The following is a 16399-nucleotide window of genomic DNA, read 5'->3' as shown; positions in this document are numbered from 1 at the left end:
ACTTCTCCCCTCCAGAATATGGTGACCCAATAAAACTCTGAGCGACAGGCGAGGTGCCCCGCAGGGGCCTGAATTTGGCTCCAGCCACCTCTGCAGGGAACTGGGAGAGAGGCGGGGAGCTGGGAGGGGCGTAGAAATCCCAGTCGTCAGCGGACTGCAGGTGCCAGGCGGAGTTTGTGTAGGTGGGCTCCCAGAGCCCGGCGGAGGGAGGGGAGGAGCTTGGGGCGGGCCGACAGGCAGGCGAGGGAGAGCCGGAGGCGGGACTCAGAGCCCGAGAGGCTGTCCTTAGACAGCTCTTCTCATGCCGGGCAGTTTGCTGCATCTGGAGGAGCTCACTGGAGAATCTCCAACATCAGAGCGGGCCTTCAACTACCGTAAGTACCTGCAAATGAGCGCATAGTTCAGTGGCTGAAGATTAAATACTGGCCCCACATCCTAAACAAAACCCCGAAAGGGTCTTTCTGCTGTAATTAATTGCTGTAAATCAAACTGCTCCCTAGTCTGTCCCCCCACCCTCCTCATCTCTGCCTTTTTCCTTTCCTCCCCGGATCCCAGACCTGCCTCCCTGAGAATCTCTGGGCACTGTAGATAGCTTCCCTTTTCCGTCTCAGTCTTCCCTCCAAACCCTCGGTGGAGCATGTACCCGGCACTCCCCCGAACCTAACCCCTTTGATTCCTGGAGCCCTCAAAGCTATGCAGGGGGCGAGCTATTAGACATTTCGGGTATGTCACCCTCAAAAGCACTGCGGCGCTGCCTAAGGGTGGGGTAAGTGTTTAGGGTGGAATAGAAGGGGAGGGTAAAATGGCTAGATAGCCGAAGTTGAGGGTGGAGGTTAGGGTGGGGTGAAAGGCCAAAAAAGGGCGTGGTGAATTAACCTGCAGCTTGGGGCTGTTCTCATGTTCCTGGGGTATAAGATTCATCATTTTGGCTGGATGTAAATGGTACAGTTTCCTCAGTGATTGATGAGGGGTCAGCCATGCTGAGAAGCCCAGCTTCCCTAGACTCCACTCAAGCCACCGGGAGGCAAAAATGGTTGTTTGGGGGTCCAAGTGGCAAGGCTGGAACCTCAGATGGCATTTCCTTGGTAGAATCCCAGGTTGAACCTCTCCCTTGGCAGTAAAACCTTGCTTCCCCCAATAAATCCTGGCCCAAAGCCCAGGGGAACAAAGCAACAGGGTGGCATCCAAGCCTTGGCCTGGCCCTGAGAGGAGTGGGGGCAAGGGGCTGTAGGAGCTGAGATGAAAAGAGCGTCTTTAGAGTCCTACACCAGTTTGATGTCACTTTGGAAAGAAGAAAAAATAAGCACCTTTTTAAAATGAAATTTTCACTGTGTGCCTGGCACTGTACATATGTTATCTCTAATCCAACACAGCAATAATGTTAGGTAGATATTATTCCCCCACTTTACAGATAAGAAAAGTTCAGAAGGCATAAATTGAGCATCCTTCAATGCAAAGTGAGAAATGAAAAATGGAGCTGTGCCTCCTTGAATCTCTCACTGTCCATTTGGTCCCTACAGCCCAGATGTTTTCAGAATGAATCTTCCCCTTTTCCTGCTCCTCCATCCTGCCCAGTGTTAGTACTGGAGCAACTTAGAGGATGAAGTCTTAGGATCAGTCTAGAAATGTATACTCAGTCCCTTTCTCTGTTCTGGAAGCTTCCTCTACCCTACTCTGCTGAGCTAAGTTTAAGCAGCTTGGGTCAGCCAGAACCTCAGACTCTGAATAGAGAGTTGGTGGAGGAGAATTAGCTCGAGATTGTGCAGTGGGGACACACATTCCCTTGGTAAAAGCTTACTCTGGTGGGAGAGGGGAGAGGCACTAAAGCTCAGGGGTCTACCTTATGTATATGCAGGGCCTATGGTCGATAGTGACTCCTGGGAAAACCAGAAGGCCTCCCTGAGCTCAAGTATCTTTGTCATATTCCTTGAAATTCAAACAATTCCATTTTCCTTAGGGGCAATGAACAAAACTGCTTAGATGTTACAGGCAGCCAATGAATCATTTATGCCTTATATTAATTAGCTTAAGCAGCTTGATTTCCCAACACCTGCTTGAGATGGGGGTATTGAGCTTTTAGGGGTAAGCAATAAGAATGAGAGTAATATTGGATCTGAAGCATTCCATAGAAGGGACGATCTCCATGGGATGAGATGGGAGGGGTGAGGGAGGCTGAGGAGGGGGGCCAGAGGGGTTAAATAGCAGTTTTAGATCATAGGCCTTGGATTTAAACATGGATTTGAATTTTGGCTCTAATATTTAATATCTCTTGATTTTGGACAACCTATACATCCTTTCTATGCCTCAGTTTCCTCATTGAAAAATGAGGATGGTATTAATGCCTCCTTTGCTAGGTTGTTGGAGGAATCTGTGTGTGTGTGTGTGTGTGTGTGTGTGTGTGTGTGTGTGTGTGTGTATCTGAGTAAAGAATCTGAAAAAGTGACTCTCTGCACCTCCCATCTCCCCTATCTCATGGGCCTTCAGCAGACTTGTATTAGGCTGGCTTCTGGGCCTCTGAGATCCCAGGAACAAATAGACGTTTTAACAAATCTGACGTCTTAGATACTAGCAAAGACTTTGGGTGGGAGGATGGGGAAGTGAGGATAAGAGGCAAGGAGGAAAAGTAACAGGTGACCTAGGAATACTCTGCGTGCCTGTGAGGGAGTGGAATGTAGGGTCGTCAAGTGCAGTTTAGTGATCTAAACTAAATTTTAAGGAGCAGAACAATTCCCCTGAGTAAAAACAGTTCTGATTTTAGATCCCACCACCTGCTGAGGAGAAAACCCTTCAAGACTGCAAGCAAATCGAGCACCAGAGGCCCTGTGACCTGGGGCAGACCAGGGGAAGGGGACACCATGCAGCAGACATTCACTGTCTTGCTCTTTTGCATTTGTGAGTACAAGAAGGGGTGAGGGGCAAGTTACCCTGTAATAGGTATGTCTATGAGTGGGTACCTTGGGGAGGGAGAGAGAAGTATTGAGGTTTAAGGGCAGGGTGGGGACAATGAGGGAGCTCTCCTTTACCAAATCTCTCTTTTCAGGGCTGAGTTTGGGTATGACATCAATAGGTAAGTGAGTCTTGCCCCCTCAGGTACCTTCCTTCCTAAAGGATCCAAGAGCCAGGACATAATTGCCTTGAGATCCCGAAGACAGATTAGGCTGGTTGGGAATCAGAGCCTTAACACTTCAGGACTTGGTTTCCCTTGAAATAGTGAAGAGCTTTATCTCAGACAGAAAGGAATCTAGACTTGCACCTTATTCCCTGACTCATCTGCATTCCTTGAACAAATATACTGGGGTTCCCATCCCACATCCCACATGAGCAGATATTCCTGTCCCAAAGGGAAGGCAAAAGGAGGAATCTGTATTGGGGCTAATTTTAAGGGACATTATGGGACACACTGTGGGAGGGAGAGGGCTAGACTGATCATGTCTTTGTGATCTTTGGGAATGACAGTGATGGAATCACAACCGGAGCTGTGGATAGAGTCCAACTACCCCCAGGCCCCTTGGGAGAACATCACGCTGTGGTGCCGAAGCCCCTCTCGGATTTCAAGCAAGTTCCTGCTGCTGAAGGATAAGACCCAGATGACATGGATCCGCCCTTCCTACAAGACCTTCCAAGTTTCATTCCCCATAGGTGCCCTTACTGAGTCCAATATAGGACTTTACAGGTGCTGCTACTGGAAGGAGACAGGATGGTCAAAACCCAGTAAAGTTCTAGAGTTGGAGGCACCAGGTAAGAAGACACAGACAGATATTCAAGAATAAACTCCAGCTCCTGGGATTCAAACTTGACTTTCTAGGGCAGGGTTTGTTTAATTCATTTACCTCAAATGCATGCATGTGTGCATTCCACAGTTAGTAAATAAGTGCCTACTCTGTTTTAAGCAATGCACAGTGAGGATGCAGACTCTGGAACAGAGATGGCAGAAGGAGGGGTGGCAAACAAGAATCTTACTAGAGCTTTTCTCTGCTGCTCCCTAGGCAACACTATCTTTGCTCTACCTAATTCCATTGCATTCTTTCTTTCCAGGCCAGCTGCCCAAGCCCATCTTCTGGATCCAAGCTGAGACTCCCCTTCTTCCTGGATGTAATGTTAACATCCTCTGCCATGGCTGGCTGCAGGATTTGGTGTTCATGCTGTTTAAAGAGGGATATGCAGAGCCCGTGGATTACCAAGTCCCGACTGGTACAATGGCCATATTCTCCATTGACAACATGACATCTGAGGATGAAGGGGTGTACATCTGTCGTACTCATATCCAGATGCTCCCCACCCTATGGTCAGAGCCCAGCAACCCCCTGAAGCTGGTTGTAGCAGGTGGGTGTCACCGTGGCTGCTGGCGTCTGGCAATTGTTGTCCCAGGGATCATGGCTGGTTGAGCCAGGGTTTCTGATTTTACTTTCCTCACCCAGTTCCTACACCCTGCAAGGCCTATGAGCTCGAGTCATTTGACATTTTACTGAAAAACAAATTAACATTGTGCATGCTACAAGGCAAAGGCATGGGAGCCAATCATTTGGCTATTGAGTGAGCACAGATAACTGTCCAGCAGCTTTAGCTCATCACAGCTTTGTTGTTCTCTACTTTTTGAATATCATGCATTCATTCATTCATTCATTCAACCAATATTTATTGAGCACCTAAATATGTGCCAGGCACTGCCACCACTGTCTTATAAATAGATGTTAAAAATTCTAAATGTATTTTATTTGTGATTACTATTTTTAAATGTGGAAAATAGAATGAATTGCTAGTGCTGGTGAGTGAAAACAAAACAAATGATTAAAAAAGTGATAGCTCATATTTTAGAAATGGCTTTATAAATTACTTTTGTCCTAGATCAGTAGTAAGGCAGCACCAACCTCTTAACACAGAAAAAGGCTCCCCAAAATGTCAAATGCCAGACACACCCTAGCTTCAACTGCCCCCCATGGCCTGGAGATCTTTAGATGAAATTGGCCACATTTGCTTTAGTCCCTCCATCAAGCTAAATAGGCTTGGGGAGAGCTGTGAGGCTTTCCCCAGAAAGTACCCTGGACTTAGAAGCAGTAATCCTAGTTTTTAGTTCCACCTCTGACACTGCCTCCCTGTGTGATCTTGAGCAAGTCACTTTACCTCTCTGTGCTTTTGTTTCCTCCACTCCAAAAATGGGATAATAGTATCTATCTGACCGACTGTATAATTCCTCTCTGTGCCTCAGTTTCCTTATCTGCAAAATTGGTATAATAAAAATGCCTACCTCACAGGGTTGTTGTGAGGATTTGCCTAAATATAACATATGTACAGTGCCTGGCATATAAGTTCTCAATAAAGGGTAGACATTAATTTTATTAGTATAGCTTTTTATTGAGGATCAAAACACAAAGGACTGTCTGTTTGAACTGTGTGTATGAATGTTTGTTGTACACATGCCCTTTCAGCATAGGTTCCACTAACACATACTTTCATAGTTACCTGTTCACCAGTAGCCCCCACTAGTCCATGAGCTTTTTGCTACCAGGAACTGTGTCTTCTTTACTCACATACCCCCAGACCTACATGATTCCTGATGCATCTTAAATGCTCAGTGAACATATGACAGAGCTGATCTTTCCATAATAGTTGGGTGTGTGTACCTGGGATGAGGTGGGGGTAAGAAGGAGTGGTATGGGGGTGAAGTTTGCCTTTACTTTTGTAGTACAGTCTCCTTGGGGGAACAAACCATGGAAATGAGGGTGTTGCCCCATTAACAGAAATTTCTTTGGATTGCAGACTTGCTGGCCAAACCTTTCTTATTGGCTTCTTCCGAGTTCATGTTGGAAGTAGGGTCTTAGGTGAGCTTAATGTATTTAAAAGCTCACCTTAATATTGCAGTAGTATTCATGCTCAACAAAGATGGAATCAAAGACATTTTCAGAGATTTGGTTTTTCTGGTGGTTGGAAGAACTACATTTGGCATTTCAGGGACCTAAAGATACAGGGAATTATGGATGTAGATATTCCACTGAGACACAACCCTAAGTTTGTTTATAGCTCAGTGGAGCTGAAAGAGTCTGGAGAGAGGGCAGGGGCATAAGTGAATCCACCCTCAATTATATCCTAGAGGAAGCAAAGATCCAAGGAAGGGAGAAGGAGATGGTAACTTCAGCTATCACTTCTTGTCCAAAGAAACTAGGAAAATAAAAACAGAAAACAATAGGAAGGACTCATCCTACCTCTAACTTCAGGGTTTCTTCCCTTTCTAGGACTCTACCCCAAACCAACTTTGACAGCCTATCCTGGTCCCATCATGGCACCTGGAGAAAGCCTGAGTCTCAGGTGCCAAGGGCCAATCTATGGAATGACCTTTGCTCTAATAAGGCTTGAAGACTTGGAGAACTCCTTTTACCACAAGAAGCCAATAAAAAATGAGGCATATTTCTTCTTTCGGTCTTTGAAGATCCAAGATACTGGACATTACCTCTGCTTTTACTATGATGGGTCATACAGGGGTTCGCTCCTTAGTGATGTCCTGAAAATCTGGGTCACTGGTAAGAGAGGGGTATGCCACAAAACCTATATTAGGGGCTAAGGATTAAGAGAGGGGTGTGCCATGAAACCTATATTAGGGGCTAAGGATTAAGAGAGGGGTATGCCATGAAACCTGTATTAGGGGCTAACGACATAAAACTCCCTCTGGGCCTCCTGCATAACTTATTCATGCAGCCAGGGCTAACAGTGGAGAAGGGAGTAGAATATGTACAACTGGGCTTAGGTAGGGATTTTCCAAGAATGGACTGGAGGAAGTGGAGGAAAAGAATCTGAAGTAGTGGGAAGGAGATGTGACATGATTAGTCGTTTATATTTTGGGTCTCGTTCTAGACACTTTCCCCAAGACCTGGCTACTTGCTCGGCCCAATCCTGTGGTCCAAGTGGGTCAGAACATAAGCCTGCGGTGTCGAGGACCAATGGATGGAGTGGGGCTTGCACTCTATAAGAAAGGAGAAGACAAACCACTTCAGTTCTTGGATGCCACCAGCATCAATAACAACAAGTCATTCCTTCTCAACAATGTCACTAACAGTGATTCTGGCATCTATAGCTGCCGCTATCATCTCACCTGGAAGACCTCCATTAGGATGGCATCACACAACTCCGTGGAGCTTTTGGTTGTAGGCAAGTGCTAACAGCTGTTTTTATCATCAACCTGTTTGTTTTTTATCATCATTACAGTGTTATTAGAAGGAGCTAGTGGCCTTGTACCCCTTGGAGCTATGAGCCAAGGAAAAAAACACTAGGAGTATGATGTAGAACTTTCTCCAAAAACTTTAAGGACCTCCTCTCCCAGAATTCTTCTTCAAGCTCTATCTCTCAGCATGGCCCAGCCCCACTGACCCCTGGAAATCTTATTTTCCTTCAGGCCAGAGGAAGCTTACGGGTATGAGGTATTCCTTATTAAAAGTAGGGAACCAGGAGTCTATAGAGCACCAAGGAGTGGGCAAAGGAATTCTAATGAACAGTCAAATTTTGAAGCCACTGATCAAGTAGAAGTGGAAAGGAAGAGGAGACCAAATGGGGAGCTGAGAAACATTTGGTGGGGGAGGAGTTACCAGATTTAAGTTCACTTCTAACTCTTTTTTTCTGAACTGTTTTCAGATAAGCCTCCCAAACCCTCCCTGTCAGCTTGGCCTAGTACTATGTTCAAGCTGGGTAAGTCCATCACCCTTCAGTGCCGAGCATCTCATCCAGTGCTTGAATTTTCTCTGGAATGGGAAGAAAGGGCAACATTCCAAAAATTCTCAGTGGATGGAGACTTCATCATCAGTAATGTTGACGGGAAAGGCACAGGGACCTACAGTTGCAGCTATCGCATAGAGGCACATCCTAACATCTGGTCACATCGCAGTGAGCCTCTGAAGTTGATGGGACCAGCAGGTGAGAGGATAAATCTTCATAGGAATGCCCCACCAGTCCCTAGCCATCCCAGAGCAGTGCCCACAAAGATGGGAAGGGGAGTTAGAGGCTTGGAAGTCAGGGCCCTTGGGTTTGGGCACCTTTCCCTTGGAATGCTCTCATAATCACTTAAAGATAGTGAGCAGGATATTTTCAAGGCTCCCATTCTCCATGAAAAGGAAAGCCACTTCTGCCTCCCCTTCCCAATATAACCACTCTCAGTAACCAGCTCCTCCTCCCTTAGTGAATGTATTTACCTGCCCCTGTCTCCATAAAGGCCCCAGCTTCTGGTCTTTTCTGGCCACAGGCTTTCTCACCTGGAATTACATCCTGAATGAAGCTATCAGGTTGTCCCTATTCATGCAGCTTGTTGCCTTGATGTTTGTAGTGCTGTGGATAAAGTGGAAGTGTCGGAGACTCCGAATCAGGTAACTGTCATGTCCCAGTCCCCTCCTGTTCCCCAACATACCTGGGTCCACGCTCCCCTGGAGTCTCAAAAATGGGTCATACCCCAGTGGAGACAAGCCACAGGGGCACACCCTATATGCCTCCCACCTTCTGGGCTTAGGAGACAAGACTTTCTCACCTCCGATATTTCTCTTTCACCTCACAGAAGGGTCACCACCCAAGCCAGAGGGTGGAGAAGTGCATAATTCTTACAGACTGGAGAAGTAATCAGAACTGCATTCACTGACATCCCCCCCCCAAGGAGGGTGTCCAAATCTCCCCCCAAAGTACCCTGCCCCTCAGAAATGGTTGATGTCTTTCCTATTAACTTGGTCTGTACTTTTTCTCTTGCAAGAAGCCATGCTGTCCTGTCTCCCAAATTGTTACCCAGCTCCCATCCCAACTTTTCACCCTTTACTCCTATCTCTCAAGGGCTAAAGAGCTTTGTGGTCCATACTAGTTGCCTTAGAAAACAGTCTCTCTGCCACTCTGGCCTCCGACTGCCTGTGCAGAGCATTCTGGGAATATAGTCTTAACCTGGATGAGCATCTGATGAGGCGATGGACAGGGCCAGGGAATCAGACTATTTTCTCTGGCCCACAAACTGGCAAGCCAAAAAGATTCCCCTACCTTTTCCTTTGATCCTTTGTTGTCCTCTGGGCCACCCACCTCTCTGATCCCCATGGCTTGTGCTCAGACTACTCCGCTTGGGAATGAGAAGAGAAATGACAGCTCCTAATCTGGTGGGGACCTCAGCTTCTGAACACCTTACCTACTTTTCCCAATCCCCTGCTTCTGGCTGTACCCCACCCCGCACTGTGATCGTGGACTTTTGTGTGTCTAGAAGTATTCAATACACAATGTATGATGATTATGATTATGTGTGTCTGTGTTTTCCACTGGGATCTGAGGGACAGAATGCTTGGGCAACCAGAGGGGAGCCACCTAAGTCTTCTGCAAAAACCACCACCCTTTGAGTTTTCAAAAAGTTTCAGTGGGGGTCAAGTTCTAGTTCTTCCCAGTATCTGTCCTGAATCCCATACACATTAAGGTAACCTCCAAGCCAGGGGTTAGAAAAAAAAATGTAGCTTGAAGTGCCTGACCCCAGCCCAGGACCACTGCAACAAAGGATAAGATCAGAAACCAGATTTCAGAGAAAGCAGCTTGAAAACACACGTTTTTCTGACCAGGAAGGAGGGTCAGTGTTTGCTAAGTCAAAAATGTCAAATGGATTTTGGCTTCCTATCATCTAATTGTACAGGGCCAATAACCCAAAGCTGCTGCACATTTCTAGTCATAATCTAGGTGGGGGGAGAGGGATCCCACTCTCTGACAAGCTTAGCTCAGCACTGACAATCTTCTAGTAATTCATCGCGGCTGCCTAGGCAACCCTTCCATAACAAAGGCAGGTGAGGCAGGTCTGTCTGAGGACCAATACTGCCATAATAACAACTGCTTCCAAACTTAAACTTGATGACGGAGAAATACTCGAGGTTTCTGCCTCCACCCCCACACCCACCACCCAGAGCTGCCGATCACACTGAGCTCCAGGGGTTCTGAAAGCTGGAGATAATACCAAAGCATTTTTACATCTGACATCTCAATTCTAGTAACAGCCTAACCAGGGGCCATGGGGAACTGACATATGATATAAGCTGGGGAGTGGGGTGGGGTGGGAGGGCACGTGGGTCATGAAAGAGCAAGAAGTTTGTAGGTGATGAGCCCCTCAAAAAGAAAAGTCATTGATGTCAGAAAAGATTATATCCCATTATCCTGACTATAGCCAGTCCCTATTGGGTAGTGAGTAAGCCAATGACATAAATTGCCGCCCCCTTCTTTCTGCCCTCCCCCTAATCCCAGCAACTCCTCTCATCTCTTTTCTGGTCTCGCTAGAGAAGCCTGGTTGCTGGGAACAGCTCAAGGGGTCACCATGCTCTTCATAGTCACAGCCCTTCTCTGCTGTGGTGAGTACAGGGGGTGGGAAAGGGGCCTGGGCAGAAGGCCGGGGTGAAGTCCTGTGGGGGATGGGGCCGAGCCCTGGCAGCAATTTCTTTTGCAGGACTGTGCAATGGGGAATCGGTAGAAGAGACTGGTGAGTTTTTCCTGCTCCAGACTGGGACATTCCTCCCTGCAGATCTGAAATAACTACAGAGTGTCAGTGTCAGTGGCCAGGGAGTGACTGGTTGGGAGGGAAGGACAGCCAGGAAGGGGCACTTGCTAAAGCTGCTGGCAAAATGCAGCCTCCAACTCTGCCTTTCTGCCTGCAAATTTTCCCCCAAGCTTCTGTACTCTTCTGAGGCTCAGCTGACACATCAGCTTCCCCTTTCCCCAGCACCTGAGAAAGGAAGGAAGGAAAGGGTTTGGATTTGTGTTGAAAGGGGAGGTGGGCAGTGTAATCTGAGTAGGAGGTTCAAGGGCAAAGAGAGGGGGTGGGGGAGAGGGGTCGGAGGATGGCTTCATTAATTCTGCTGTTTCTAGAAATAATCATGCCAACCCCTAAGCCTGAGATGTGGGCAGAGACCAACTTCCCTCTGGCCCCGTGGAAGAACTTAACCCTCTGGTGCCGAAGCCCTTCTGGTTCAACTAAGGAGTTTGTGTTGCTGAAGGATGGGACTGGGTGGATCGCAACTCGCCCGGCCACAGAGCAAGTCCGGGCTGCCTTCCCCCTTGGCGCTCTGACCCAGAGTCACGCCGGGAGCTACCACTGCCATTCATGGGAGGAGATGGCTGTGTCGGAGCCCAGCGAGGCACTTGAGCTGGTGGGGACAGGTAAGAAAAGGTGGAGGGTCCTCCCAGAGGGATCCCCAGTGCCCCTGGGACTCCAACACTGTTCCTGGGAGTGGGGGAGTGACACACAGAGACCCGGAGCCCAAGGGGCTTGTGCTGCATGGAGGCGAGGAGGGGCACTGAAATGGGGGTGGGAGTGGGGAAGAGAATGAGAAGAGACTGACAGGAAGAGCCAAGGGCCAGCCTAGAGTGGATTTCTTTATTTGCTGACAAAGTGACACCAAGTGTCACATCTGGGCACCTCCAAACTTCTGACTCCTTTTCCACCCCATTTTGTTTTCCAGACATCCTCCCCAAACCTGTCATTTCTTCTTCTCTCCCAATCCTGGGCCAGGACCTGCAAATTCTGTGCAAAGGATGGCTGGCAGGCTTGGGATTTGCTCTGTATAAGGAGGGAAAGCAGGAACCTGTCCAGCAACTTGGTGCCCTTGGGAGAGAAGCCCTCTTTACAATCCAAAGAGTGGAGGATAAAGACGGAGGCAATTATAGCTGCCGCACTCACACTGAAAAGCACCCCTTCAAGTGGTCTGAGCCCAGTGAGCCCCTGGAGCTTGTCATACAAGGTAGAGCTGAGACGGTTGTGTGAGGAAGGAGGGGGAGGCAAAGCCCTGGGTCGAAGGCTCCTTTCCCCACAGCAAACTTTGCTGCTGGTCCTAGGAGCCTGTGTCCAATCTTAGAGCCAGGCAGGCGTGGCACTGGGAGTGCCAGGGCCTCTGGCTGCATGATATTAATAGCCATAATTGTTATTAATAGCTTGAGTTTGTGGAGGGTGATTTAATTTTTCTAATTATTTTCACATCAATTATCTCATTTAGCTATAGAGGAACTCTTCAAGAGAGGTGGTACAGGTACCAGTTCCCCAACCCCTTGTCCAAAAGGGCAAACTGAGGCTCAGAGAGCCAGAAGAACCCCAAGGAAAATTCACTCTTTTTGCTAGCCCCCATTGCCTGCCCTGATGACAGCAAGAACTCGCAGGTGGTGAGCGCTGGGGGTGAGGGGTCCCTGTGTTAGAAGTCTATCTGCAAAGTGGATTTCCGTTGATTTTTAAATGCACTTACTTCTGAATGAAATAGTATAGAAAGCAGAGCCACTTCCTAGAACAAATATTTGGCGTATTTTCTTTCTTTCTTTTTTTTTCTTAATTTGGTTTCATGTTGTGTTTTGGTTTTTGCCTTCTAGAAATGTACCCCAAGCCCTTCTTCAATACATTGGGCAGCCCTGTGGTCACCCCTGGCTCCCGAGTGACTTTCAATTGCTCCACCCCCTACCATCACATGACCTTTATTGTTTACAAAGATGGAAATGAAATAGCGTCCAGTGACAAGTCTTGGACAAGACCGGGGCCCAGTGAAGCTCACTTTCTGATCATGTCGGTGGGCATTGGTGATGGAGGGAATTACAGCTGCCGCTATTACGACTTTGTTGTCTGGTCTGAGTTCAGCGACCTTGTGGAGCTCGTGGTGACAGGTTAGGAGGGGGGGAAATCCAGGTAAACGTGGTGCCAATCCTGGGACAGTGAATGGAAGGAAGGGCTGTCAGTGGAGAAGGAAGAAGTACTCCTTCTAAAAGACACTGAGAAAGTGCTTAGGACAGTAGCTGGCACATGGTGAACAGTCCATGTAGGACAGCTGCTCGTGTTATTATTGCAGGCAAAAGAGACAAAGAAGAGGAGGGAGGCAAGCAGTTCACTTCTGAAGAAATAAGCGAGGCAGATGGGGGTGTCCAATCCCAGGAACTCAGCTCGCTGCCCTATTTCTGAAATCTTTTTGTGGCTTGACCTTGAGCTTTAGGCTCAATGTCCACTTTTTCTTTAGCTAGGCTGTCAGAGATTGGTGGGCTAGATGGCCCTCAGAGAAAGGGAGAAGACCTTGAAATGACAGCTGCATATTATGCAGCCATTACAAATGACAGTTTTCAAAGGCTGTTTAATGTCATAGGAAAACATTTACAATATAAAGTTAAGTAAAACAACATCAGACTCCATGACTGTGCATACTCCACTGAGTCCCAATTATGCAAACAGCTATAGCTACATGGACATGGGCATATATAGAAAGGATATATGGCAAATAAATATAAAGAAGAATTATCTTTGAGTGGTAGAATTATGTTTTCTCTGTTAGGTTTTTTCCATATTTTCTAATTTTCTACAATAAACATATATTGTTTCTTATAATAACACTAAAAAAGCTATTTGTACAATGTGGGGGTGGGCTTCTCTAATGCTGTGACCTCTTTAATTTCAGAATTCTACCCTAAACCCACTCTCCTGGCAAAGCCAGGTCCCCTGATATTTCCTGGGAAGAATGTGACCCTGCACTGCCAAGGGACTTTCCAGGGCATGAGGTTCGCCCTCCTACAGGAGGGAACACAGGTTCCCATACAGTTCCAGAGTGTCTCGGGGAACTCAGCTGACTTCCTCCTCCACAACGTCAGAGCAGAGGACTCTGGGAACTACAGCTGTATCTACTATGAGACGACCATGTCAAATAGAGGGTCATACCTCAGTACGCCCCTTATGATCTTGGTGACTGGTAAGAACAGACAAGACATGGGGTTGGGATAGAAACCATTGGAGTAAAGGTTAGGGGAGGGTAATTCCTCCTGGAAAGCTAGGCCATGGAGGGAAACTGTTGTATCCAAGAGGAGAAAGATAAAGGGTTAATTCAGGGAGCGATAAGTAACCATACTCACTACATTACATCTTTGATCTCTTTCCAGATACATTACCTAAGCCACGGTTGTTTCCTGAGCCCAATTCTGTGACTTCACTGGGGGAGAACGTTACTCTCTGGTGCCAAGGACCACTCCCTGGAGTCCGATACATTCTGCACAAAGAAGCAGATGCCACTTCTCCACAGCGCTGGGGACCCACCAGTAATGATGGGGCATTCCCCATCATCAATATATCCAATGCTAGCATTGGGCGTTACAGCTGCTGCTACCACCCTAATTGGACTAGCTATATGAAGATACTGCCTAGCAACACCGTGGAACTCATAATCACAGGTAAAGGGAAGATGCTTTGGAAGGGGCATGGAAATGTAGAAAGGTGGGAATAGACTGGTTCATGGGAGATAGTTTACAAAGAGCTCAAGGCAAGGCAAGCAATATTCTTGCCTCTTTACTGAACAGGGATTCTGGGTGTGATGCTCTGGAAAGTGACCTCTTCTCTCTGACCAGGAATTAATTTCTTCCAGGCTTACTCCCCAAACCCAGCCTATCAGCCCAGCCTGGTCCCATGGTGGCCCCTGGAGAAAATATGACTTTTCAATGTCAAGGAGAATTTCTAGGCTCAACATTTTTCCTGTTGAAGGAGGGGACTCAAGAGCCCGTAAAGAAACAGAGGCCAAGAGGGTCCAGGGCTGACTTCCGGATGCCAGCGTTGAGAAATGAAGATTCTGGGATCTATAGTTGTGTTTATTATTTGAACTCTGATCCCTTTAAAGGGTCAAATCACAGTGACTCCCTGGAGATCTGGGTGACTGGTAAGTCCTGGAGACTTCAGTAAGAGTCTAGATTGGGTTGTTTTTAGCAGTTAGCAATAAGGGGGTAAAGGGCTGGATTTGGGGCCACTTCTTCTAACTCTGTGTCCTTGCTGGTTGCAGATAAGCCCCCTAAACCCTCTCTGGCAGCCTGGCCCAGCACCGTGTTCCAGCTAGGGAAGGACATCACCCTTCAGTGCCGAGGACCCCTGCCAGGTGTTGAATTTGTCCTAGAACATGATGGAGAAGAAGCACCTCAGCAGTTCTCAGAGGATGGAGACTTTGTCATCAACAACTCAGAAGGAAAAGGCATTGGAAACTATAGCTGCAGTTACCGACTCCAGGCCCACCCTGATATCTGGTCAGAGCCTAGTGATTCCCTGGAGCTGGTAGGGGAAGCAGGTAAGAGTATAATCCCTCCATGGTGCTGGCATGACACACCCAGTATTCCAGGGAGAGTCCCCATGAAGACAGCCCCCATGGAGAAAGTCCACATCAAGAGGGGACAGGCTTTAGAGTCAAAGACCTCAACTGTGTCATCTTTCTCCTAAGGATGGTGAGGATGTGGGACCTCACTCAGATTCATTCCAAGATAGTAAGCAGGATTCTTTCAAGGTCCCTTTCCCCCAAGGAAATGAGGGCTGCTTCTGCCTCAGCACAGGCTCTGCCATAGACCACCCCTCTGCAGTCTCGACACATGGCTCCCTCACAAACCCTGGAGGAGGCCAAAGTGAGGGTGCACCACAAGAACAAGGAGAACATACACATGCTAACCTCTGTGGCTTTGGCTTATACTCTTTTATCACCCCAGGGCCTGCTGCTCAGGAGTGTACCGTGGGGAACATTGTCCGAAGTACCCTGATCGTGGTGGTTATTGTAGCCTTGGGTGTGGTGCTGGCCATAGAGTGGAAAAAGTGGCCTCGACTCCGAACCAGGTAAATGCATCATCTCAGCCTCCTTCTGTGAACCAAGTGCTGCTGGAAAAACAGTGATCCAAATGCTCCCCTAGCATCTCAGCCCCACCACACAGCCTGTCTTCAGGTTCTCGATTATCCCTTAGTCATGTCTTTTTCTTTACACAGGGGCTCGGAGACAGATGGAAGAGACCAGACCATAGCCCTGGAAGAGTGTAACCAAGAAGGAGAAGCAGGCACCACCACCAACTCTCCCTCTTCAACCTCTCAAGGGATCTCTGTGGAACTGCCAGTCCCAGTGTAATAATCTCCTTTACAAGAGCTTTCCTCTCCTCTCTTTTACCCTCAGAGATCTGTAAATCCAACTTGTTACCCTGGAAATCAGCCCCATCTACTGCTCCTTGGTCTTTATTCACCTGAGCTGGGTCGAGGGAATTCTGGGAGTTGAGAGCTCTATCAGGGTGAGGTATTTCCCTAAGAGAGGTTCCCTACCCCTGTAACTCCTCACTGTACTGATTTTCTGGCGCATGAAATTCTATTAAAAATGTGTTCTTCTCAGTAAAGAGTATTCACTATTTACCTGCAATAACTATAGCAGTGGTCTTCTATTGGTCTGTTGTTCACTAATACCTTAGCAGAAATTGTATATTGGACCTGACCTCCAAGGCAGAATAAGAGAGCACGGGGCTACTAATACAGAGAAAAGAGTTCAAGGATGGGGTCGGGGAAGAGAGAGGGCTCCAAAATAGCTATTTCCCAATTTGGTTTGACATGTGGTCACTGAACAGAGTGTCCTTTTGGCCTTCCATCCCATTATTGACTGACTGAATGAATGAATGAATGAATGGC

At 47.6% G+C, this 16399-nt stretch overlaps 1 protein-coding gene across 3 annotated transcripts; it reads left to right on the top strand.

Moving 5' to 3' along the window:
* Positions 1-281: 281 nt before the first annotated feature.
* Positions 282-16132, top strand: IGSF1 (immunoglobulin superfamily member 1). 3 transcript variants are annotated; one of them, XM_045537569.1, is made up of 20 exons: positions 282-374; positions 2759-2892; positions 3041-3067; positions 3457-3738; positions 4036-4323; positions 6231-6515; positions 6847-7140; positions 7621-7899; positions 8225-8345; positions 10258-10328; positions 10424-10456; positions 10843-11133; positions 11436-11714; positions 12331-12618; positions 13398-13685; positions 13873-14160; positions 14352-14639; positions 14760-15038; positions 15448-15571; positions 15719-16132. In XM_045537569.1, the coding sequence occupies exons 2-20, from the start codon at positions 2856-2858 to the stop codon at positions 15852-15854; spliced, it is 3978 nt and encodes a 1325-aa protein (XP_045393525.1). In that variant the 5' UTR covers positions 282-374; positions 2759-2855; the 3' UTR covers positions 15855-16132. The 3 variants fall into 3 exon arrangements, with proteins under 3 accessions (XP_045393525.1, XP_045393524.1, XP_045393526.1); XM_045537568.1 differs by having other exon boundaries at positions 10409-10456; XM_045537570.1 differs by lacking the exon at positions 3041-3067.
* The last annotated feature ends 267 nt before the right edge of the window (positions 16133-16399 follow it).

This window comes from Lemur catta, chromosome X, assembly GCF_020740605.2.
Source record: "Lemur catta isolate mLemCat1 chromosome X, mLemCat1.pri, whole genome shotgun sequence".
Lineage (NCBI taxonomy): Eukaryota > Metazoa > Chordata > Mammalia > Primates > Lemuridae > Lemur > Lemur catta.
Note: the sequence above shows the minus strand (reverse complement) of the source record. Positions and strands in the feature narration are given on the sequence as shown.